General features: G+C 53.1%; 1 protein-coding gene and 2 non-coding genes across 3 annotated transcripts; 2 read left to right on the forward strand and 1 right to left on the reverse strand.

Annotated features, from left to right (window-relative positions):
• Positions 1 to 2907: 2907 nt before the first annotated feature.
• On the reverse strand, positions 2908 to 21158 carry TNFSF12 (TNF superfamily member 12). Its single transcript, XM_084808120.1, has 11 exons — positions 21102 to 21158; positions 20890 to 20986; positions 18975 to 19062; positions 17175 to 17229; positions 14934 to 15572; positions 10060 to 10101; positions 7711 to 7795; positions 5960 to 6022; positions 5666 to 5701; positions 5106 to 5230; positions 2908 to 4180 (listed from the first exon to the last, which is right to left on the reverse strand). The coding sequence occupies exons 1-11, from the start codon at positions 21156 to 21158 to the stop codon at positions 3929 to 3931; spliced, it is 1539 nt and encodes a 512-aa protein (XP_084664246.1). The 3' UTR covers positions 2908 to 3928.
• TRNAL-UAG (transfer RNA leucine (anticodon UAG)) lies at positions 17472 to 17553 on the forward strand. The gene has a single exon. It is a non-coding gene; the product is annotated as a tRNA-Leu (tRNA).
• Positions 17733 to 17804, forward strand: TRNAG-UCC (transfer RNA glycine (anticodon UCC)). The gene has a single exon. It is a non-coding gene; the product is annotated as a tRNA-Gly (tRNA).
• Positions 21159 to 22863: the final 1705 nt, after the last annotated feature.

Raw genomic sequence — 22863 nt, forward strand, 5'->3', positions numbered from 1 at the left:
TGCAGTGGTTAGAGCAGGGGGTGGGGAACCGGTGGCCCTCCAGATGTCATTGGACTCTGGTCCCACCAGCCTCAGCTGGCATGGCCATTGGGCAGGGATGATGGTATTTGTAGCCCAGCCACATCTGGAAGGCCGCAGGATTGCCACTTCTGGGTTGGCATGTCAGGCTAGGGCAAGGGGGACCCAGGTTCAAATCCCTGCTCTGCTATGAAGCTCGCTACTAGGAACCTGGGGCCAGTCACTCTCTCTTAGTTTTCCTCACAGGGTTGTTGTGAGAGTTAAACTGGGACACACACCATGAGCTCATGGGATGCAAATGTCACCAATAAGTGTTCAGTGACACGTGGGCAGAAACAATTCTGGTGACAGACAAGAACAGCCTTCCCCAGCCTGGTGCCCTCCAGATGGGTTGGACTGCAGCCCACCAGCCCCAGCCACCAACATCTGGAGGGCCGGAGGTTCCCCACCTCAGTGTAGACAGGAGGGGTGGTTGAATGGGGCTGCCTGTGGGAAGGCAGGAAAGCACGGAGGGTGGACAACCAGACGGCATTTCCAGATGCTTTGGACTACCATTCCCAGAAGTCCTGGCCATGCTGGCTGAGGCTTATGGGGATTGTAGCCCAAAATATCTTGAGGGTGCCAGGTTACCCCCACATCTTGGTGTTGGAGGGGAGCTTGGCTCTCGTTCTTCCCTGAAGTGATCATTCCAGGGGAGGGAGCTCCAACGGAAGCTGCACATCGTGAGGAGGGGAGAGTACGAGCCCCCTCCTCAGGGTGGAGCGGAGAGTTCAAGGCTGCCGTGCAGCCTGGACAGTTGACCCTGACCCCGAGCACTACAGGGGTGTACATCAGTCTTCTCCAACCTCTTGCGCCACCCACAAAGAGATGGGTTGGACTACAGCTTCCATCATCCCCAGCTGCGGAGTTAGGTGGTGGCACAGTGCCGGGCTGGATGGGGAGGGGAGGTTTCAGGGCTGGCTGTGCAGGAAACAAGTGGTCCTTTTTTCTGCTTGTTCCCCTTTTTCCCTTGGAACAGAGCACTAGAAACAGTCATGAGGAAATGAGTCTTGTCTGATGGGGGGCGCGCCCCACCCCTGGTCAGCTTCTTCTTTCCTCTTTGGTTCTCTGCCCCAACGGGAGGCGCTGGTGATGTGTGGCCAGCCCTCCTCGCAAGAGGTTGTCATTTTCTCGCTCGTGCACGCTTCTTTTTTAAAACGAGGTAACATTTTCCTGTGTACCTGGGGAGCCCCCCCCAATATGCAGAGCCCCCTCGCTTCTCTGTGCCTGACCCACTTCGTGGCCTTTCTGCTTGGCAGGGGCCTACTGCATTTGCTGTTAGGCGGGCCGAGAGGGGGCTACCTGCGACAAGATGGGGAGCGGCCAGGCCCACCTCCATTGCCCCTTTGTTCAGGAAACCCCCCACGTAAGCTGTGAGGAAGACAAAGCCCCCAATAACATAAAAGCATCCTAGAGTGGGTGGAAGAGATTTGAGGCAGGGGCTGATCATTGTCGGGGAGCGGGGGGGCACATATCCCTCAGCCCTGATATGCCCCCCCCCCACTCCTCCATACAGCACAGGGAGGGGGTGGAGGTGGAATACATTTGGTTCAGCGGCCATGCTGGCTGGAACTGATGGGAGTTGCAGGCCAGCCAACCCAGCTGGAGGGCCCCAGGTTGTGGGAGGCTGAACTATAGCAAGATTCGGGGACAATTGGCCACTGCGCTAGAGTGCTGCACGGCTCAGGGTCACAGCTGCTCACCCAGCCCAGGAGCTGAGCATTCTGAACACCATCGTGCCGCGCCACTTCTCTGCTCAGCCAGGCCTAATTCTGAACCTGAAAGCTGCAGTGTGGGAGAAGGGGGAAAGTGCGTTGACCATCCCATCCAGCGTTGTATGGAAGAGGGCTTTGTGTTTGGGAGGGTAGGGCTGAGATGATGCACAGCCTCCAGCTGTAATTTCACACGCCCCTTTTCCAAGATCCTTTAAGCTGTTCGAAGATCTGCCCCCTTTGCAGACTAAATGGTCCTCTCTTTTTTTTGCAGCGGGGGGCAATTTGGGAACAAACCTGGTGAGGGTGGAAATTAGGTTCAAGGCACAGGACATCCTGGATGCTTTGTTTCCGCTGATCCAAATTTCTTTCCTTCTGCTTGGTCTGCCTTTCTCAACCGGGTACCCCCCAACCTGTCTGGTTGGGGAAAGCTTCAGTAGACCCTAGCAAAAAGCAAACCACCTGTTCCTGTTCAGTCTGCACTCTGCCTTCATGCTGCTCTGGTTCCATGGCAGAACGAGGCAAGAACATATGCGGAGGCCCCCGCCTCCCCCCCCCTTTTGTTTTTGAGAGAGACTAACGAATAACTTCCTGCATATCTAACGTTCCCCTGGGCTATGCAGAATCCCAGTTGTCTCTGTGGTTGGCCTTGTTCTGTGGCTGTACTGCAGCCTTCCCCAAACCTAGTGCCCCCCAGACGTTGCAGGACTACCACTCCCAACATCCTGAGCCAACATGGGCATGGTTGTCCAACACAACTGGAGGGCCCCGGGCTGAGGAAGGCAACTCTACTGGTTGGCACGGCACCTCTTACTTTAGCATTGGAGGGTCTTCTGATATGACATTGCTACTTGCAGCACAGACAGGAGGAAAACAAGGAGGGCATGCCTCTGGCCTGCCTCCAAATAATGGGACTCTGCCACGAGGAGGAGACAACTGCGGGCTTGAAGCATTCCGAATAATGCCTCAGGCCCGCCGGATAAAGTGGAAGGCAGAGAAAGAGGTGGGGTGGCGGATGTGACGCTGGTAACGTAAAAGCACATCGCGAAGATGGCAGCACACAAATTTTCACCCATCCAACCCCATTGGTCCAGCGCATGCCCCGTTTGCCCTTGGGAATGAAATAAAGAGGCACGCGTTATTTTTAAAAAGACATTTCTCCTGTTATTGAGATGCCTTCATCTAAATCCCACACCTTCCTGTGTTAACAGGTACAGTAACAGCAGAACCATCTCTGTTTGTCCCCTTCTGCAACAGCATCAGTTCCCCCTCCCCACATCCAAGTCCATCAGGGGCAGGCAGAGAAACATCTGGTGGCTGGGATACCCCCTAAGAATTCCTCCATGGAAATCCCCTCTGCTTTGCTCAGCCAATGGGAAGCTTCTTTCCATCCCATTGGCCCTTGACGGGTTGGATGGGCGGGATTCATCACAGCCGACTGCTTCCTCTTCCTCTGAGCTTCATCCCCCTGTTGGCTGTTACCAGAACTGCAGTCTCTATATACAGATGTGCCTGTGCTTTGTGCTCTATGCTGCCCCCAGCTGGAGGAGGGTGGTGCTTGCAGCCTGCAGGGTCCTCAAGGCGTCACCCCCCCGGGGTAGCGCCAGGCTTTGGAAAGAGTCGGCGGCATCCAGCAAACCGAACATAAAAGCAGAGTAACTGTAGAAATGTGGAGCAAAGGAGTTCAGGGCGAAAACTGACAGAGGCAAAAGCTTAGCAGCACTGGAAAGAAAATATAATCCAGGAAGGAAATGCAGTGACCGTTTCCGGAGTCCGCTCGTTTCGGAATGACTGACTCAGTTCCTTTCGCTTTTTTTTGGTTTGTAGCTGGTGTTTGGGGACCAACAGTTCATGACGGGATTCAAAAAGAGGGAGGGCGCTCTAAGGATATAGGTGGGTTCCGGCAGCCTTTCCCCCACCGCCCTCCTCCTCGTGTCCACCCAAAGAAGGGCCGAGGAGCTGCGGGAGGGGCCGAAAGCAGGAAACGGAGACCAGGGACAAACCAGACGCTGCCTCTGATCCGATGCCGTCGGAAACGGGGTGATCCATCACTCTTGAACGCAGGAGCCCCGACGCCCACTGTCCTCCTCTCGCTCTCTAGAGCGCCCCCAGCCCCCCCAAAACCTGGGCCGCTCCATTCCCCCACTGCCCCCCCTCGCTCAGTGCACTTGGAAGAGGCCGAAGTAGGTGAAGTGGCGGTCAGCCTTCAGACGGACGTTGCGGATGGTCTGGAGCCGGATGGAGCCTTCGGGCCGGAGCAGGACCAAGCCGGACACTTGGCACACCCTCAGTTCAGGCCCCTGCGGGCCAGAGCTCGTGGGGAGGAACTCTTCCAAGCAGCGCAAGGCCAGCTTGCCATCCAACATCACGTCCAGCTTCACATAGACGATCTTGCCATCGTTGAAGTGGACCTGCGCCGAGGAGAGAGCGGCAGTGGGGAAGGATGAGTGTGTGCACAGGGGTTCAAAGGAGGCCAGCCCAGCCTCTCTCAGCCGGGCGCCTCCCAGATGCGTTGGATGATAACTCCCAGCCGGCAGGCTGCATCTGGAAGGTGCCTGGCTGGGAAAGGCTGGGCGAGAGAAATTCGCAGAGAAAGAGAGAGCTAACAGCCAGAGCCTGCGTGCTTGGAGAGGCGGAGGCCTCCGCGTTATCAGAGGCTGGAGACAAACAGTGGCCCCTGTGGAAGCAGGATGCGGGACAGGATGGAGCCCTCTTGGTCTCATCCAGCAGGGCTGCGCCTGGGCCTGTATACAAGAATTCACCCACCTATCTATCATGGAGGGAAACCGGCGCCTAAGACATGGGTCGGCGACTCTAGGCGCTCCAGGGGACAATTCCCCCCCCCACGCCCCCGGACACACCTGCAGACAGCAACCCCCATTGACTGTGTTCAGTGAGCCTCCAGAGCGGGGTTTATCCTGACTTTGGGGGGGTGCCGGAAGGCAGCGGGGGCTGTGTGTTCCCCACTCCTGGTCTAGGAGCTGGTACAAGAAGGGAGGGGAAAAATTTAATCTAAATCTAACCCACAAATATATGCCTCTAATGTGCCATGGCCTGCTCAGCTGCACTCAACAAGTGCTGTTGTGGCTTGAACGCCAAATTGCAACCACCACCCACGGCCCTACCAATTTCCTGCCAAAGAACCCAGGAGTCCGGGGGCCCAACAGTTCCCACGACATTCCCCTCCCCTTCTGGAGTATGTGGGGAACACCTCTTTGAAAGCACTGATCAACTGGTCTCCTCCCCATTCCCCATGATCCCTTGCTCTTGTTACCCACAAGTCTTCACCCGGCCCCCAGAAGCCCCAAAGTTACAGCATCCTCCCCAATATCTTACCTGGCAGTACAGGTAATAGAGTCCCCTCTTGGCCACAGTGAACTCCCCACGGCTGCTGTCGTAACGGAGGGGGTTTGTTGTGTTGAGTTTGGCTTCTACCCATCCACGGATGGTCCCGTTGTCATCTGTAGTGAGGGGGTTAAAAGGGTTCAGGAGTGAGTGCCTGGGGGGAAAATCCCGCAAATCCTGCCCCCTCGCCCCTCTCTGTATGGCAGGGGTGGGCAAAGTTGTGGCTCTCCGGAAAGGACGCAGAATGTAGATCAGCCTTCCCCAGCCAGGCGCTCTCCAGATGTGTTGGACTACAACTCCCATAATCCCCCAGCCAGCTGGAGATTATGGGAGTTGTGGTCCAACACATCCGGAGGGCGCCTGGATGGGGAGGGCTGCTCCAGAGGTCGTTGGACTACAACTCCTACCAGGCAGTGGTGTGGGATCATGGGATTTGCAGTCCAGCACCATCTGGAGGGCCACAAGTTGCCCACTCCTGCTCTAAGGCCTCGCCACCAGCAAGAGGGGCCTTTGCCGCTTATTCCCCCCCACCCCTGCCCTTGAAGTGTTACCTGCCTGGATCCCTGCTCGGTCTTCTGTAGGGTGCACTGAAAGGAAGAAATTGGGGTCAGCCAGGACTCTTGGGTTCCCGGAGAGATAGGAGAGGGGTGTGTGTGTCTAGGGAGAGACCAGATAACCCCGTGACTTGGTCTTCTCTGAAAGAGCGAGCAGGCTCCTCCAGGTAAAAGCAGGGATTTGTGGGGACAGCACCCTGGCTCCCGGTGTCTCTCCCCACCTGTGGGTCGGGGGAGTCCCTGAGAGGGTGGACCTGTGCGAGCCACAAGGGTGCACGCCACATCTCTCACCTTCGTAGTGCGCAGCGGAGACCGTGCTGGGTCGGCGAGGCCGGGCGCGCTTCTCTTTGCCCGCTGTTAAAGTGAATGGAACAGCCTTGCTGGGTGAAAAGGCGGTAAGGTTCGAGGCAGCAGCTGGTTTTACTGGAGAGCCCACTGGGGGATTGGGTGTGGCAGGTAAAGGGTCCCACCTGGCCCCTGAAACGGGACTGCTGGCCGGACCAAAGGGCAGCACGCTTCTGTCATGGCACATGCACCCTCCTTCCCCTGGCTTGGCAACCGACAGCACGCCCCAAGGGGCTGCATTCAGCCCTGTGGCCACCAGCTGCACCCCCCCTTGGCTCCAGGCCATTCCTGCTGTCTCTGTCTAGCATCCCAGGGCAAAGACCAGCCCACCGGGGCTCTCTGTGGGGGCCCCTCTGGCCGCGGCCTGGAAGCTTCAGTCAGCACCAAACGTGACCACACCTCTGCCGGCTGGGATGGGCAGATTAGCCCATGCACGGCGGACGCCAGCCTCCCAGGGTCTACGTGTCTGTCTGCTTGTTTTTAACTACCTCCTGATCCAGCTAAATCCCAAGGCCTTTAAAAGCCTGCCCTCTTGGTGTTTTTACTGCCCCAGGCTCTCTGCTCGTTTTTAATGTTATTATATAAGTTTTTTTTTTAAGTATTAATGTTTTAATTTGTAAACCTCTTTTAAATAGATCCTTTAACTAACTTTTTCCTCTTCCCTCCCCATTCCTTTTTCCTTGTGCGCTGTGTCTTTTTCAGTTGTAAACCTCTGGACAGGGATTGCCTTGTTGCACTGATTATATGTAAGCCACTCTGGCAGCCTTTATGGCTGGGGAGTGGGATAAAAATTCTTTAGAGAAATAAAATAAAATAAATAACTAATAAAACAACTACTTCTCAGTCCATTTGTGGGCCCAACTCAGTGCCCAGATCACCTGAAGGGTGACTGTGTGTCTCCATACATCCCCGTCCAAATGTTAAGATCAGCTAATGACAGTCTACTAAAGCTGCCCCGTCATGCTGAGATGAAGTGAAGGGCTACCAGGGGATGCAGCTGATAGCCCAACAGTGGAATTCCCTTCCCTGAGAGGTGCTCCTGGCTGGAACCATCTTTACTACTGTTTAGATGCTAAGCAAAGACCCTTTTTTAATTTCCCAAGGCCTTGAAAAGTCTGCTTTCATGGTGTTTTTACTGCCACGTGTTCTCTGCTTGTTTTTAATATTATATAACTTTTTAAAAAAGTATTAATGTATGTTTTAATTTGTAAACCACTCTGGGATTTCTGGCAAACTGAGGAGCAGGGCATAAAAATCAAATAAATAAATAAATAAAGTGAGCAAAGATCAGCAGCAACACAACAAACATAATGAACCATATATTCTCATGCTCCAGAGACTTCTGGGTACTTCCTATACAGTCTGCCTCAACCTGGCGCCTTCCAGATATGTATGGACCACAACCCCTATCATCCCCAGCCAGCATGGCTGGGGATGATGGGAGTTGAGTCCAACACATCTCGGGGGCGCCAGGTTGGGGGAAGGTTGTAGAAACCTTACAAGAGTATTATTATTATCACCGCCACATTACGGACAGAGGTGGGGACATCCCACATGGCCAGGAGGGGAGATACTCACGTACAAGGACGGATCGCCTGCTACCTGGGCTGAGCCCCCCGCCCCCACACAGGTTGCCACACACCTGGCCTGCTCTCTCTGCTACGGACGGACGGGGCAGATGGACGGGGCGGACTCACCATGCCTCCGCGGCCGCAGGGCGCCCTGCTGGGCAAAATGGTGCAGGAACTTCCCTTGGCTGTTCCAGCCCGTGGAGAGCACCACCTGGAGGGGAAAGGGGGCAAGCGTGAGACCGATGGCAGGCCCAGACCCCAATCCTGCGCAGGGTCGGGCAGGAAAAAGGCCTACGACCCCCAGCATGCCCCAGCCAGCCTTGCTGCTGGGGGATGCTGGGAGCTGCGGGACATTCCTCTGTCACCGTTTTGTCACAAAGTATGAATGGAATTTGTTGTCGTTCATAGGTTATTCATCACAACCGTATGTGCCAAGTGCAAGCACAAGGTGAATTGTTCTATAGATGCTACATGCGTGGTGTTGTGTGCAGAATGCGAGCTTTGCTGCAGACAAAGGGTTGGTGGGCTCTTGGAAGTGAGAGACTCCGGGCCACGAGACGGGATGGCCCCACGCAAGGCGCTTCTGAAGTCAGTGGTCAGTTTGGCTGCGTTTGGAAGAGGCCCTCCTGAGGCTATGCGCAGGCACCATGGCCAAGCCCCCAAAGTCAAGCCGCACAGATGGAAGCCCAAGATAAGAAACAAGAGCCCACGTTGGGCAGAACGTTTTAAGGGGTGCAATTTTGACGTGGTGGGCCAGAGAGATCCTGGGAGAACAAGAAGCCTACGAAACGTGATTACCTCAGCTCTGCCAACCATGCCTGCCACTTAGGCAACGATAAAATCTTAATGATGACTGCTTTGTTGGTTGAGAGGAATAACTTTTTTTAATAAAAATATGCTAGCCACTATTTCTATTGGGCTTCTAATCATCCGAATACCATTGTACATAGTCATGTGTTTTGCTTATTTCATCATTGCAAAGTCTGATTATTCTCAAATACTGTTTGAGCAATAAATCTATATTTTGTGGTACCACTTTGTGTCCTCTGGTCTGAGGGGTGCTTCAGGGAACACCACCCATAAATTAATTCTTGAAGCCCAGAACGCTCAGCTGGGATTTATAGATCTCTTATTGTGTGGGATATGTCCACACAGCTGCAGTTTTCTCTCTTGGTCAGGTGAGTCACAGACACACCTGTTCAGGTAAGGGAAACAAACTAGTAGGATGGAGTGGGAACAGTTCTCCCATTTCAATTTATTTAACCTTCATCCAACAATCCCCCCAAATATACACAAATGTCTTTGGGGGTCATTTTACTACCCCAAGCCATTTCCCAGAGATTGTAGAGCACCCCACAATCTCAAATGTGTCTGCAGTACCATAAGAAGGATGTCTTAAACTCGAAATATTAGCAAAGTGTCATAAACTGTCATAGTAAAATTTTAGGCAAAACTATTATTATTAATTACTAAAAACAAACATTTCTTGGTTGTTGGGCTGTTTTTCTGATCCTATAGAGGGGCAATCCTGTGCATGTTTAGAAAGAGAAAAGTTCTACAACTGGCTGGCTGGGGAATGGTGGGAGTTGTAGGACTTTTCTCTGTCTAAACATGCATAGGATTGTGCCCTAAGAAATCTGTCTCTGATGAGTTAAATGTTTTCCCAATGAAACCCCATGGCTTGTGCCAACCTACTGACATCCAGAGTATTGCTCTGGGTAACCCAGAGTAACCCACAGGACATTTTTACACCCCAGTAAAGACACCCCAATGGAAAAATAAAGAGATTCTGGGGATGTTTTATGCCCCAGGTGTGTTTTTGTTTGCAGAAAGAAAATGGTGAGTGGAAAGAGGCTGAAATTTTGGGGCATTATGCTGGTGGCAGAATACAACAATATCACAGGAGTACTGCATTGTAGGTCTACTTCTGTGTAAATTCAGCAATGTTTAAAAGAAAAGAGGTTTGCAGAAAAAGAGAGAGAGAGAAGAAGAAGAAGGTAGGAAGAAGAAGAAGAAAGACAGGGAGAAAAGAGGGTGGCAGAAAGAGAGAGAGAAAAAAGTGGAAGAAAGGCAGGGAGAAAAGGGGGTGGCAGAAAGAGAGAAAAAAGGGTGGCAGAAAGAGAGACTGATAGAGATAGAGAAAAGAGGGTGGCAGAAAGAGAGAGAGAAAAGAGAGTGGCCACACCCAGTCTTACCTTTGACCCTGTCCCCTGCTGGCTTTGCCCACCTCCTGCCTGCAGCCACTGACAATTTACCACCCAGGTAATGCAGCCCTCAACAGACACAGTTCTCCACCTTTGCCTCACGATCCCTAGGACAGTATGTCTCACGTGCAGAGGGCAGGCGAGTTCCAACAACAGACTCCCCCCTGTCTCCAAACACACAAAGTTAGGGACACACATCCATCCATCCACCTCTCATGCAGGCAGAGAACAGCCGGATCAGAACCCAAATTTGCCAAGAAGATCCACATACCGGGTCCAGCTCCTCCTCAGCATCATCCTCTGACAGTAGCTCCTGAGGACCAGAGAGAAAGAGGATCAGAGCCCCACCTGTGCAAACAATCCTCACCAGCAGTCCCACCCCCTTCCAAGAATTACAGTTCAATTTAAATGTTAAACCAAGGCGTGTTCCACCCCAGAGTCAGCTGCATCTCAGAATCGAGCAAAACATCCTGGAACAAAAAGCCACAAGCACAGATGTGGCAGCCGCAGGCAACCAAGGTTCGGAGGCTGTTATCAAGAGAGGGCATCAGCAACAAATCCCAGAGTGTTTCATCTAGAGGCCTAGCTGCGAAATTTCCTTCTCTTCAAACGAGGGCAAGAAATCTCTGTATAACCTCACTAGCATCCTGGGAAGTTCAAATCACCCTTAACAAAAAAAAAATCATCCGCAAATTTAATTCAGGGACGTAAGGAGATAGCGATGCAACACTCCAGGCTAAGGATCTAAACAGCCTCTTGTTGAGGGTGAAAGTGGAGAGTGCAAAAGCTGGTTTGAAACTCAACATTAAAAAAACGAAGATCATGGCATCTGGCCCCATCACTTCCTGGCATATGGAAGGGGAAGAAATGGAAGCAGTGACAGATTTTACTTTCTTGGGCTCCAAGATCACCGCAGACGGTGACTGTAGCCATGAAATTAAAAGACGCTTGCTCCTTGGGAGGAAAGCTATGGCCAACCTAGACAGCATAGTAAGAAGCAGAGACATCACCTTGCCGACAAAGGTCCGTCTAATCAAAGCTATGGTTTTCCCAGTAGCAACATATGGCTGTGAGAGCTGGACTATAAGGAAGGCTGAGCGCCGAAGAATTGATGCTTTTGAAGTGTGGTGCTGGAGAAGACTCTTACGAGTCCCCTGGACTGCAAGGAGGTCAAATCAGTCAATCCTAAAGGAAATGAACCCTGAGTGCTCATTGGAAGGACAGATACTGAAGCTGAAGCTCAAATATTTTGGCCACCTAATGCGAAGGAAAACTCCCTGGAAAAGCCCCTGATGCTGGGAAAGACTGAAGGCAAAAGGAGAAGGGGACGGCAGAGGATGAGATGGCTGGATAGCATCTCCAATGCAATGAATATGAATTTGAGCACGCTCCAGGAGAGAGCAGAGGACAGGAAGGCCTGGCGTGCTCTGGTCCATGGGGTCACGAAGAGTCGGACACGACTTAACGACTGAACAACAACAACCTGGGGGAGAAGAGGGTGTTGGGAAGTGTTCAAAAATGCAGAGTTGAGATATACTTGGGGGTTTCAGCGTGAAGCTGGTTGCTAAGGAAACACAGCAAACATCCCTCCTGACATCCCAGCTGCTGGCGCATTTTAAAAAGTAAAAAAAGTGGCTCACTTTTTGGGCTGGCCAATGGTGACATCAGAAATATATATATAGTTGGGTGGGCCACAGAGGGGGAAATGTGTATTTTGGGTGGGGCGGAGGGGAGCTGAAGACCAAACCATCTTTAGTCTGCCATGTGAAACAGGCATGTTTGAGAATGACAAATTGAGAATGCATCCTCAGTACAACCCCCCCCTCGAAAATGTCATTTCTTGATTAGCATTTCCACATCCCTTGCACCCAATTGCCACTGAACATGCATTGTGCACCCAGAACATGCTCCACTTGGAGCCCCCTGCCCCCCGTTTCACGATTCTCCAATAGTTTCTTCGGGCAAGAGAGCAGGCTCCTTTATTTTTAGTTTTTGTTCATGAAAATAGTCCTGCTCCGCTATTGATCGGTGCTCGTGATAAAGAAAAGTGCACTGAAAAGTGTATTTCCTTGAAGTAACCACAGGAGTCCAGCGATGGGGGAAGGGGGGGAACTACTTATTGGGGGAGGTGCCTCCCCCCACCCCATTACACCCGTTCTGATGCTGCCTCTATCTGCTCCTCTTGATCTCCAGAATGCAAATTCACTGTCTCCCCATTAGAGGAAAAAATGTTGCCAAAGCACCAGCAGTCTGTCTTAACTCAATGGTTCTTTTCTAAAGGGAACAGTATGTTCAACCTGGCCGTGGGGCCATGACCTCTGACCTGAGGCGGAGTCTGCCTCCCTGATCTCCTATGTGGGGGATGAGTGCGATGCCATGACACAACTGTAAAGTAAAATCACTCCGCACATGCTCAGGGGTTCTCTCTCTCTCTCTCTCTTTTTACAAAAGGGAAACCACGTGTACGAAGTGCTCTCCTTTTTATCGTTGTGTCAAACATTCCAGGGCTGGAGCGGATGCTGCAAACAGTTTGGGCGACTGAGTCTGGGTTTGGGGTTTCACCCCTCCCCCATTGCGCTAGAGTCTACTGGGTCTCATCCACATGCAACAGCTGCGAACATCAGCTTTGCTTTTATTGCCAGGGGCTCGGGAGGAGAAGTTCGGAAAGTTGCTGTGGAGATGCAGCCAGACCAAGCAGGGCTTTCAGCCTCGGAGGCCAGGACAGCTGTTGGGTGTGTTGGTGCAGGGTGGGAAGAAAGCACAACAGAGGGCCTCCCCCCTTCACCTCTGAACTGCACACCAACACCCTGCTTGTTTGGGGATCTCAGTTCAACAAACAGAGCGGTGGAAAAGGGCGCACATGGAACTATCGCCCTGACAGGCTGCCCCACCAAGGAGAAATGTGCACGCTCTGGGCAAGGATCCACTCCAACAAGAGTGTCGGCTTGTAGAGTGGGCTCTCCTGGCAGGCTCTGTGTTCGAATTCCCAGCCAACCATTCCCTCGCTTGGGTGGCCTGGGGCAAGCCAGGGAGCCTCTCCCCATTTTTCCCCACCTGAAAAGTGGGCTGCGGGTGGGGATCCTGCCCTGCCCTGCCCCTCACATCCAACAGCTGGACTGACTTCAAGGCCCATGTGCTCTGGATACATGTCTGAACCATGCCTCTGCTCAGCAGCCAGCAAAACAGTACAAATATTCAAACCTCTGTATAGGGTTGTGCCATGAAGGATGAATGAACCAAGTCTATTCAGACTGCCGGCCTTCCTCAACTTGGGCCCCTCCAAACGGGTTGGACTACAACTCCCAACATTCCTAGACAGCACTGCTGGCTGGTGGTGATGGGAGCTGTAGTCCAACCCATTTAGAGGGGGCGGAAGTAGGCTATGCATCTAAGTAAATGCATTCAGTTTTTTTTAATGCAGTGTTTTCAAGGGAGAGCTGCTACATAGAATCATAGAATAGTAGGGTTGGAAGGGGCCTACAAGGCCATCGAGTCCAACCCCCTGCTCATTGCAGGAATCCAAGTCAGAGCATCCCTGACAGATGGCTGTCCAGCCTCGTCCTGAATGCCTCCAGTGTGGGAGAGCCCACCGCCTCCCTAGGTCATGGGTTCCATTGTCGTATTGCTCTGACACTCAGGAAGTTTTTCCTGATGTTCAGCCGGAATCTGGCTTCCTGTCACTTGAGCCCATGATTCTGTGTCCTGCACTCTGGGATGATCAAGAAGAGATGCTGGCCTTCTTCTCTGTGGCAAACTTTCAAGTACCTGAAGAGTGCTATCATATCTCCCCTCAGGATGAAGACCTTCCATCCTGTGCTCTTCAGCAGGCAGAAACCCAACAAGCGAAGCTTTCTGCATCACCGTGTGGCCATGCGGAGCCAAGGCTGCACCTGCTGAGCTTCTGCCTGCCATGCAGTTGTTAAAGACACAGGAAAAACGACCCACTCAGAGCTATTTACCCACTCAGAGCTATTTAAAGCATTTTGAGGAAATGTTCTGCTCGCTCCAAACACCACAATCACTGCTTACAGGGCTGTTTCCCACGGCCCAAGACTCAGCCGGGGCCGGGATGCACATGCCACGTCCCACTCTGTGGCTGCCTGGGTGTGCGCTTTGTACAGCGAGAGCGTGTTCTTGTCCGGTGTCTGGGCACGTTTCCCATCAATATGTCGTTGTTCCTGGGTGTGCACAGATCTCATGCCTGCTGTGAGGCCTGCCACGCAAAGCACTGCACGCATTTCTTTATTCTGGCCGCTGCTGTGCGTGGCCGCGCGTGGAGTTGGCTGGGTTCTTCTCCCGCGACAGGTGCTGGAGCAGCCCCGCCAGGCTCGGAAGATTGCACTGTTATTGCCAGCTGCTGCCAAGGGCTGGGAGTGATTGCTGGCCTTATCTGGTGCACATTTGAGCTCTGTGCAGATCGCAGGCGGTGCCTCTTGCATGCCATGACCTTTTGGCCTCCCTGCTGATAACCCTTTCCATCCATGTTCTGCCTGCTCAGGAGAACTGTGGATGCACCTGACCAGGCCGGGCTTTAGTCGGGCGTTCCCTAGCCCAGCCTCCTCTGGATAGCTTGGACTACAACTTCCATCACTCCCGGTCAGCCCTGCTGGCCGGGAGTGATGCGATGTGCAGTCCAAGCCACCCGGAGAGTGCTGGGTTTGGGAAGCCCACAGAAGCTGCTGCCACGATAGGTCTGGTCGGCTTCCCTACGGTGCGCTACCCGGTGCGGCAGCGATGTCTCCAGCAGCAGCCAAAGGCTCCTCCCAGGCCCCCAGCGAGTTACGGGCAGCCGCCAGATCATCGGCTATTTATACTCTGCACAGTGCGCGCGAGGGGGGAGGCATTTGTGGGCCCTGGCGCCTCTCTGCGCCTGGCCCCGGATGCGCGGCTCTGCGCCTCGAGCCCGGGCAGCCGTGCTCCCTCGTGCGCGCTAGCAGGCGCGCATCTCCCAGAAGCGCGCGGGTCGCCCCACCTGGCGCGGTGCGCGCTCGGCGCGACCCGTCTGGAGATCTCTGCACCCAGAGGGGCGTGGGGGAGTGCGCAGGACGCGCGCACGAGCGGCGCAAAGGCGCCCGTGCGCGGCCGCGGGGCTCCGGCTCCCTCCCTCCCGCCCGCCCGCTCGCTCGCTCGCTTCGCGCCCCTCACCTGCGGCGTCGCGGCGGCGGCTTCTTGCGGGACGGCGCGGGCGCTCGATCGGGGCCAGGCGGCCAGCAGGAGGCTGAGCGAGGCCAGCAGCAGCGCCGAGCCGGAGGCCAGCGCCAGCGCCAGCAGCACCAGCCGGGCGGGCGGCTCCCGAGCCCGGCGGCGCCTCCCCATGGCCGGGGCAGGGGCGCGCGCGGAGGCCGGCGGCGGCGGGCGGCGAGTGCAAGCCGGGCAGCGCCCCGGCAGCGGCGGCGGGCGGCGCGCAACCAGGACGGCGACGACGGCGGCGGCGGAGGGGAGGGGGAGGAGGAGGAAACGAGGCCGTCGAGGGGAGGCCGCGCTCGGCCGCCTGCCAGCAGCAGCAGCCCCGGCGGCGAGAGGCCGAGGCGGACGAGGCGCAGCCCCAAAACATCGGGACAGGAAACACCCGCCGGAGCTGCTGCTGCTGCTGCGGCGGCGCCGGGGTGCGCGGGCAGGGCGGGGAGAGGCGGCGCGGCGGCGACTCCCGCCCGGCCGGGCCAAGGAGGGGGCGCAGGAAGCCGCAGGCAGGCAGGCAGGCAGGCAGCGTGGGAGGCGCGCCAGAGGAAGCGAGCGCGCAGCTCCCCAGCCCAGCGCCGTGGAGCCTCCGTGGCCGGGCGCAGTCTGCCCCAGGCGCGGGGGACAAGCACCACTGGGGAGAGCTGGCTGGCTGGCTCCGTGCTAGCCGCTGTTTGGAAACGGGCTCCTGGGCGAGATTTAGGGCGCAATCCTACGCATGTTTGGACAGAAAAAGTACAACTCCCAGCGTCCTCCAGCCATGACTGCTTGGGGATGCTGGGAGTGTAGTACCTTTTGTCTACGCATGCACTGGATTGCGCCCTTGGGAGCTTTTCCGTGGGATCTGGCAGGGCTTCGTCTTCGTGATGTTCGGAAGACAGAAAGCTGACACCAGCCTCTCTCGGTGCCTGGAGTCTTCCCTCTGCAGATGCGTGTGTCTGTACGCGCTTAGGTCTGCCTTCCCCAACCTGGTTGGTACTCCCCCCCCCCCCGAGGCGTGGGACTACAACTCCCAGCGCCTCCCCTCTCCAGCCAGGGGATGCTGGGAGTTGTACTCTAAGTCATCTGGCGGGCCCCAGGTCCGGGAAGGCTGGGCTTAGATCGCCTGCTGCTGGAGGCGGTTCGGGGGCACGGGACCCACGGTGGCTCATATAGTCCTCCTCTCCATATTATCCTCACAACAACCCTGTAACGTAGGTTAGGCTGAGAGGCAGTACTAGCCCAAAGTCAACCAGTGAGCTTCATGGCTAAGTGGGAACTCGAACCCAGATCTCCCAAGTTTCAGTCCAACACTCTTACTACTACATCACACTGACTCTAACCACAACACCACATAAGCCCCAGCCAGCATGGCCAATGGTCAGGGATGATGGGGGTTATAGTCCAAAATATCTGGAGGGCACCAGGTGGTGGATCCCTGCTCTTGAACGTTTAGAAGTAAAATCCCACTTACAGTTTATACATCAAACCCACCTTAGGGTGCAATCCTGTGCATGTTTAGACAGGAAAAAGTTCTACAACTCCGAGCATTTCCCAGCCAGCCTACAACTCCCAGCATTCCTTGGAGTTGTAGGCCTGACTGGGGAAAATTGGGACTTGGAGAACATTTTCCTGTCTAAACATGCATAGGATTGCACCCTTAAAGACTAACCCTTTAACGTTCCGCCTAGCCAGTAGTGAGGGATGATGGGAGCTGCAGTCCAACAACATCTAGAAGGCCACACGTTCCCCATCCCTGGACGAACACATTTATTCGGGCAGAAGCTCTTGTGGACTAGATGATTGCCACACATCAGTGGATTGATGAGAAAGTTTGGTTTGGAATCCGTTCATGGCTGGTTGTATAATTTCTGAAATAAATCATCTTGTACTGTGTTGTGTAGATGTGACATGTGGAAAGTATTACTTGGCTCTTCCACCAGCGGTTGATTGGCAACTCTCTCTTAGCTTTCAGTTTCAAGACCCGGGAACAAATGATTCTGTTTCTCAATCTGTTCCTTCCCAAGGGAAAAGCTGCGTAAACATCCGCGGAGCAATTAAAAGGGTTTTGAAATCGCATCTCTCGCGTTGGCCGGGAATCGAACCGGGGTCGCCTGTGGCGATGTTCACCTCTCGACCACCACGACTTCTGGGTGTAGCAAGGGTAGCTGAAGGATACTTCGCACAGTTGCACCTGTTTGTCTAAAGGAGAAATCAGATTTCTCCCACCCACTCCAGGTTTTGCAACTCTAACACACGCACAGCGAAAGCGAGCCTGGCAAGCCTGCAAGAGAGTTTGGAACGATCAGGTTCTGGATTGTGAACACGAAAACTTCTCACTGTTTCAGCACAAAACCGCAAGGAACCAGCCTGGGGCTGCTTTCTCACCACGGAATCCTAGCAGTGGCTAGAAAGAGTCCCAAGGGCGCAGCGGGGCATTTGAGGTCAGCGTAGCTCTCTCGGTGTGTATAAATATGTGTTGTTTTATAAATTTCTGTGGTTCACTTTCCCAAACCCCCCGTCTAAGGTAGCGTGGCCGAGCGGTCTAAGGCGCTGGATTTAGGCTCCAGTCTCTCTGGAGACGTGGGTTCGAATCCCACCGCTGCCAGATGCTTTTCTCATCGGTTGCAAAGAGGATTTTGCTGAGCTGGCAACGTTTCCCATGCGGAGGGAGGGAAGGAGCTCTCTTTCGTGCTGTGCCTTGGGCTACTCTTTCCAACCTTTTCCTCAGCAACACGCACAGACAGTCTTCCATTTCTAGCTTCCAGGAGAACGCGTTTCCAACAGGCGTTGGTGGTATAGTGGTGAGCATAGCTGCCTTCCAAGCAGTTGACCCGGGTTCGATTCCCGGCCAACGCAATTACGTTTTCTCTTTTGTGTTTTTAATTCCACTCCTTTCTCTCTCAATTTCTCCCTCTCTCACACACACAACCTTGGAGTTCCGTCTTTCGTTACAAAAGGCAAATGCCGAGACGGAGATAAGGACAAAATGGGATCTTTTCCAATCCTAGGCAGCAACAGTTTTATCTCAAACCAACAATGGGATGTGCCTGAATTTTTGGGGTGGGGCGAGGGAGAAACCCACTTCCCTATTCCTAAAAATAAAACAACAGTCTCCCCTGCTCTGCTGAATGAAAAGTCCATCTAGTCTAGCATCTTGTTTCCAACAGTGGTCAGTCACAGGCTTCCGAAGGGCATAACACAAAAATAAACATACAGGAAAAAAATAATGCACCATTAATGTGCATGACAGAGTACAAGAGGTCTGATCTCGGCCCCAAGGAGACTACAGTCTAAAATTCAATACTGGAAGGATAATAGATCAGCCTTCCCCAACCCGGCGCCCACTGGCTGTGTTGGACTACAGCTTCCATCATCCCCAGCCATTCTGTGTAGTCCAACACAGCCAGTGGGTGCCAGGTTGGGGAAGGCAACAACAGAGAAAAGGGGTGGAAATATGTGTGGTTATTTCAGTTGCATATCCTTAAGCTCCATTATAGCAGATACATGGGAATTAGAGGGCTTTGCCACAGGAAAGGTGGAGGGATTTGAAGAAATGGCTGGCACATCCCACAGGTGGGCAGAGCACAAGGGACAGCAAGGGAGAAGTGGTGGAGCCTTTGTAGGGCTGAGGGCGGTGGGGCTGGAGGAGCAAAATTGGTGGACAGCGGAATATAAAGGGGTGGGGGGAAGTTTAATGGAGGGCTTAGAAGGCAAAGCAGTGAGCTTCTGCTAGGTGGGGGAGTGGTGAGGAAGTAATGTAGGGGCTTCAGAAGGGTTGTTGCATGATCAGATCAACAACAGAGGTGGATGATTTGGGCAGCAGGACAGAGGTGAGGAGGATCAACATAAGAAGGTCATGAAGGCCAGAACTATTCTTCACTGGATCTCACCCCACAATCTGGTATGGAAAGGTAAACTGCTCCTGTCTACATAGGCTTTATCATGACTAATAGCCATTGCAAGACCTGGCCTCCTCCCTGAATGTATAACACTCCTTCTAAAGGCTCCAGTCCTGTGTGTGTATACTTGGCAGTAAGCCCAGCAAACCCCGTGAGACTGGCTTCCACATATACACGCATAGGATTGGATAACCTTCCACTGTCCAGGACCCTTCCTAATTGGAAGGAGACAAGCCCAGAGCAGAGGGATGCAGCAGACACCCTCCCTCCTCTGTGGGCAAGCAGTTCTGCAGAGTCTGCATCAGGAATGCTCCAATTGCACCCACTGTGGAGATGGAGGAAAAATTAGCCACTCCCAGCCCAGGCTGATTGGAAGGAACAAGCACTCATACAGGGATACGGAAAGCAGCCTCCTCCAACTCCCATCTGCTCCAGCCAGCATGGCTAAAGATCAGGTATAATGGAAGTTGGAGCCAAACATCTGGCAGGCACCAGGCCAGGAAAAGCTGCCATAACCCACATGAGCGAAATTCTTAAAAGCACCCCAGCCTCTTCTTAAAGACAACCTTCTCCCTTCCATCAAACGAGACCCTTCCCCACATCTTCAAGGCCCAATTCTTTTACTGTCTTTTCCTACCAGCGTATAACTTCTTAATACAGCCTCCCCCAGAAGTGTTGGACCACAGTCACTATCATCCCCAGCTGTAGTCCAACACTTCCGGAGGAGGCTTCTTGGGGAAGGCTGCCTTAATACGAAACACAGTCTTGAGCTCCTCTGTTCACTGTTTACTACCCAGGACAGCCACTGAAGAGTCAGATCTCTGGAGCTGAAGGGGAAATGCTGACATGGCTGTGCCCTCTGCATGCACACATGTTCACCTGGAACAGGTATTCCTGGGGTGTGGAGGAGCCAAGTATGCAGGCAGTGCTCGATGCTAGTGCAAGAACTGCACGAGGAGCCTTTCCCCAACGCAAAACTGCATAGGACTCTGTGGACACAGTCAAAGGAAATTAGGGAAGGAAGGAAAGCATTGCATCTTTCCCACTGATGTGAAGCATTTCCAGATAGCTCCACTTGTCGGTTGTGGGTGAGCCAATCTGTGACCATCAGGAGCATCCTTGGCCCACTTCCTCTTATTTAGAAGGCTGATGCTGCCATGCCACTGCCTCCTTCCTCATGATCAGTGAGACATGTCACGAGATCCAACTGCCCCCATCAACATCAGCTGGTCTGAGAAATGCGTCTAAACACGTGATGTTGGCTCAATCCAGGAACAAAGTGAGAAGCGGCAAGGGCACGCATGTTTTGAAAATAGCCTTGTGCTACTGTCAAAGCCGGGTGGGGTGGTGAGACCAGAAGCTAACGGCCCCGAACCCTGACACCGAATGGTAACGCCAAGCTTGAAAACGCAAGTTCAGCACCAGGTGTGCATCTGACTTCCAGCGCTCAGGAACCACTTTGCTTCCAGCCTAGGTGTTTGCTTCCCTTCATGACTAGCAAGCGAACAATTATGCAAGATAAAATCTTATATATATAATTCAAAGTCGGGGGTTAGTTGGTCATCCCCTTTTGACTGTTCTCCCATTAACAAATTCTCATGAAACACACTTCATTGGAAAGCTCTTGACACGCAGATTCTGCAAACAACAACAGTTTTCACTATAATTCAAAGTCGGGAGTTTATTTATGTCCATAAGCCTTTTTTTTTTTTTAAGGATTAGGCTGTCTTCTATCACAATGTACTATAAAGTTTTATTTTTAATATCAAAAAGTCAAGTATTAAACAAACATAATTAATTGCAAATTGGAGCAAAATGAAATATGAACACAAAAACGGCTCTCTACACCTTTATAAACAGAGGTGCAGGCCAAAGTACAATGATACGCCAGTAACATATGGCCTGTAAACAAATCATGAAGGGATTAAGAGACACCTACAGTTAAAAGTAACCCCCATCAAAGTTTAGTTATTTCTCAGAAAGGAAGTCTCTAGCTGTTAAACTTAGCAAAATAAAACTTATGTATTTCACTCATTGCTAACTTGCCTGGACATCAGTGCTTACAGGTAACAGTAACTGGCAGGCGAACTGCAAGCCTAAGCGAGCCGCATGCCGCTGCCCTAGTCTCCCCTCCAGCCCCTAGAGAAGAAGCTTTGCGCCCCCAGCTGGATGCTGCCACACCCGCCTCAGCAAGTGTGCCTATGCAGGCAACCCGTCAGCCTTTTGACAACAGCAACGCTCTGGCCAGCCTTGCCTCCGTCAGGATCTCAAACCAGCCCAGGCGCAGGAGGCAGGCTGTGCCCACTGGCATGGCTCCCGCAACGACTGTTGACAGGTTTGATATCGGCAACCATGTCAATGTTTGTGAACGGTGCAATCGCTTGCTTTTCAATGGAAAAACGTCAGCTCTTTGTTGCCATGGCAGAAAGGTTTCATTACCATCACTCACGGTTCCAGACTTCCTCCGCAACATTTATTTATTTATTAATTAGATTCATTAGCCGCCCATCTGGCCAGCTACCCAGCTGTCAGGGTGGAAACTGAGCCCATAGAACCCCAGAGCAGTTCTGATTCTGAGGAGGATCAGCAATCAGTGGGAGAGGAGCCCGCTCATCCCTCACAGGCACAGCAGCTGGCAGAGATTCCTCCTGCCAGCATTCCTGAGATAGTGATCCTAGCAGTGAGAAAGTGTGGGAACGGGGCTTGCTGGACGCTCGACGCAGACGCAGGGAGCGACGAGTGATGGAGGGCGTGGAAAGGAGGCGTAGCGCCCGTTTGGTGCGCAAGCAACAGCCGCCTCCCATGGACCCAAGGGAAAGAGGGAGGATCTCTCCCTAGCCCATAAGTTCAGGGTCTTCAAGTGACTCTCCTTCAAACAGGGATCAACTGCCTACTCGGAGAATAGGCTACTCTGCTGTTCCTTGTTTAGTCGCTGGTGATTAGCATCTGAAAGAGTTATTAAGTTGTAAAAGGATTAAAGCCTTGAAAATAATCCTTTCCTCTGTGTCTTGAGTTGGCTATTGGAGTCTACTGAAAGAGGCCACTAGGGCGCTCCTGACACCGGCCACTCTAGGCGGTGTACAATAATAACAAATTTACATAATCATCTGAACAAAACATAACAAAACAACACTGCTCTAAAAAACCCTAACCCACCCCAAACACCCACCTGAACAGCCAGGTTTTTAAAGCCCGGCGGAAGCTCATCAAAGAGGAGGCATGGCGGAGGTCACTAGGAAGGGAATTTCACAGAGCGGGGGCCACCTCAAAAAAGGCCCTCTCCCTAGTTCTCACCAGCCTAGCTGTCCTGGCTGATGGGACAGACAGAAGGCCTATCGAGGTCAATCTTGTTGAGTGGCATCCCTGGTGTTGTGGGAGGTGCTCCTTAAGACAGATTGAGCCAGAACCATATAGGGTTTTACAGGTCAATGCCAACACCTTGAATTGGGTCCAAAAAACAACTGGTAACCAGTGCAACTCCTTCAGCATTGGAGTGATGTGGTCTCACTGATGGCTGCCTTTACTCAGGATGGCTGCCTTTACTCAGGCTGGCTGCCGCATTCTGCACCAGCTGCAACTTCCAAACCGTCTTCAAGGGTAGCCCCACATAGAGCACATTACAGAAGTCTAGGCAAGAGATGACCAGGGCATGAACTACTGATGGGAGCAGATAGGGAGATAGGGGCACAACTGCTGTATCAGATGGAGTTGGTACAGTGCTGCCTGGCTCACAGCTGACACCTGAGCCTCCATGGATAGCTGGGAGTCTAAAATGACCCCCAGACTGTGGACCTGGTCCTTCAGGGGTAGCTGCACCCCATTAAACACCAGGTCAACCTCCCCCAACCTCTCCTTGTCTCCCACAAAAAGTACTTTGGTTTTGTCAGGGTTCAGTTTCAGCTTAGTCCTTTCTATCCAGCCACTCACTGACTCCAGACACTTGGACAGAGTTTCTACAGCCAACTTTGGCGAGGATTTAAATGAGAAGTAGAGTTGCGTGTCATCCACATATTGGT

Source organism: Heloderma suspectum, chromosome 6, assembly GCF_057233095.1.
Source record: "Heloderma suspectum isolate Gila_16-S chromosome 6, 16-S_ref, whole genome shotgun sequence".
NCBI lineage: Eukaryota > Metazoa > Chordata > Lepidosauria > Squamata > Helodermatidae > Heloderma > Heloderma suspectum.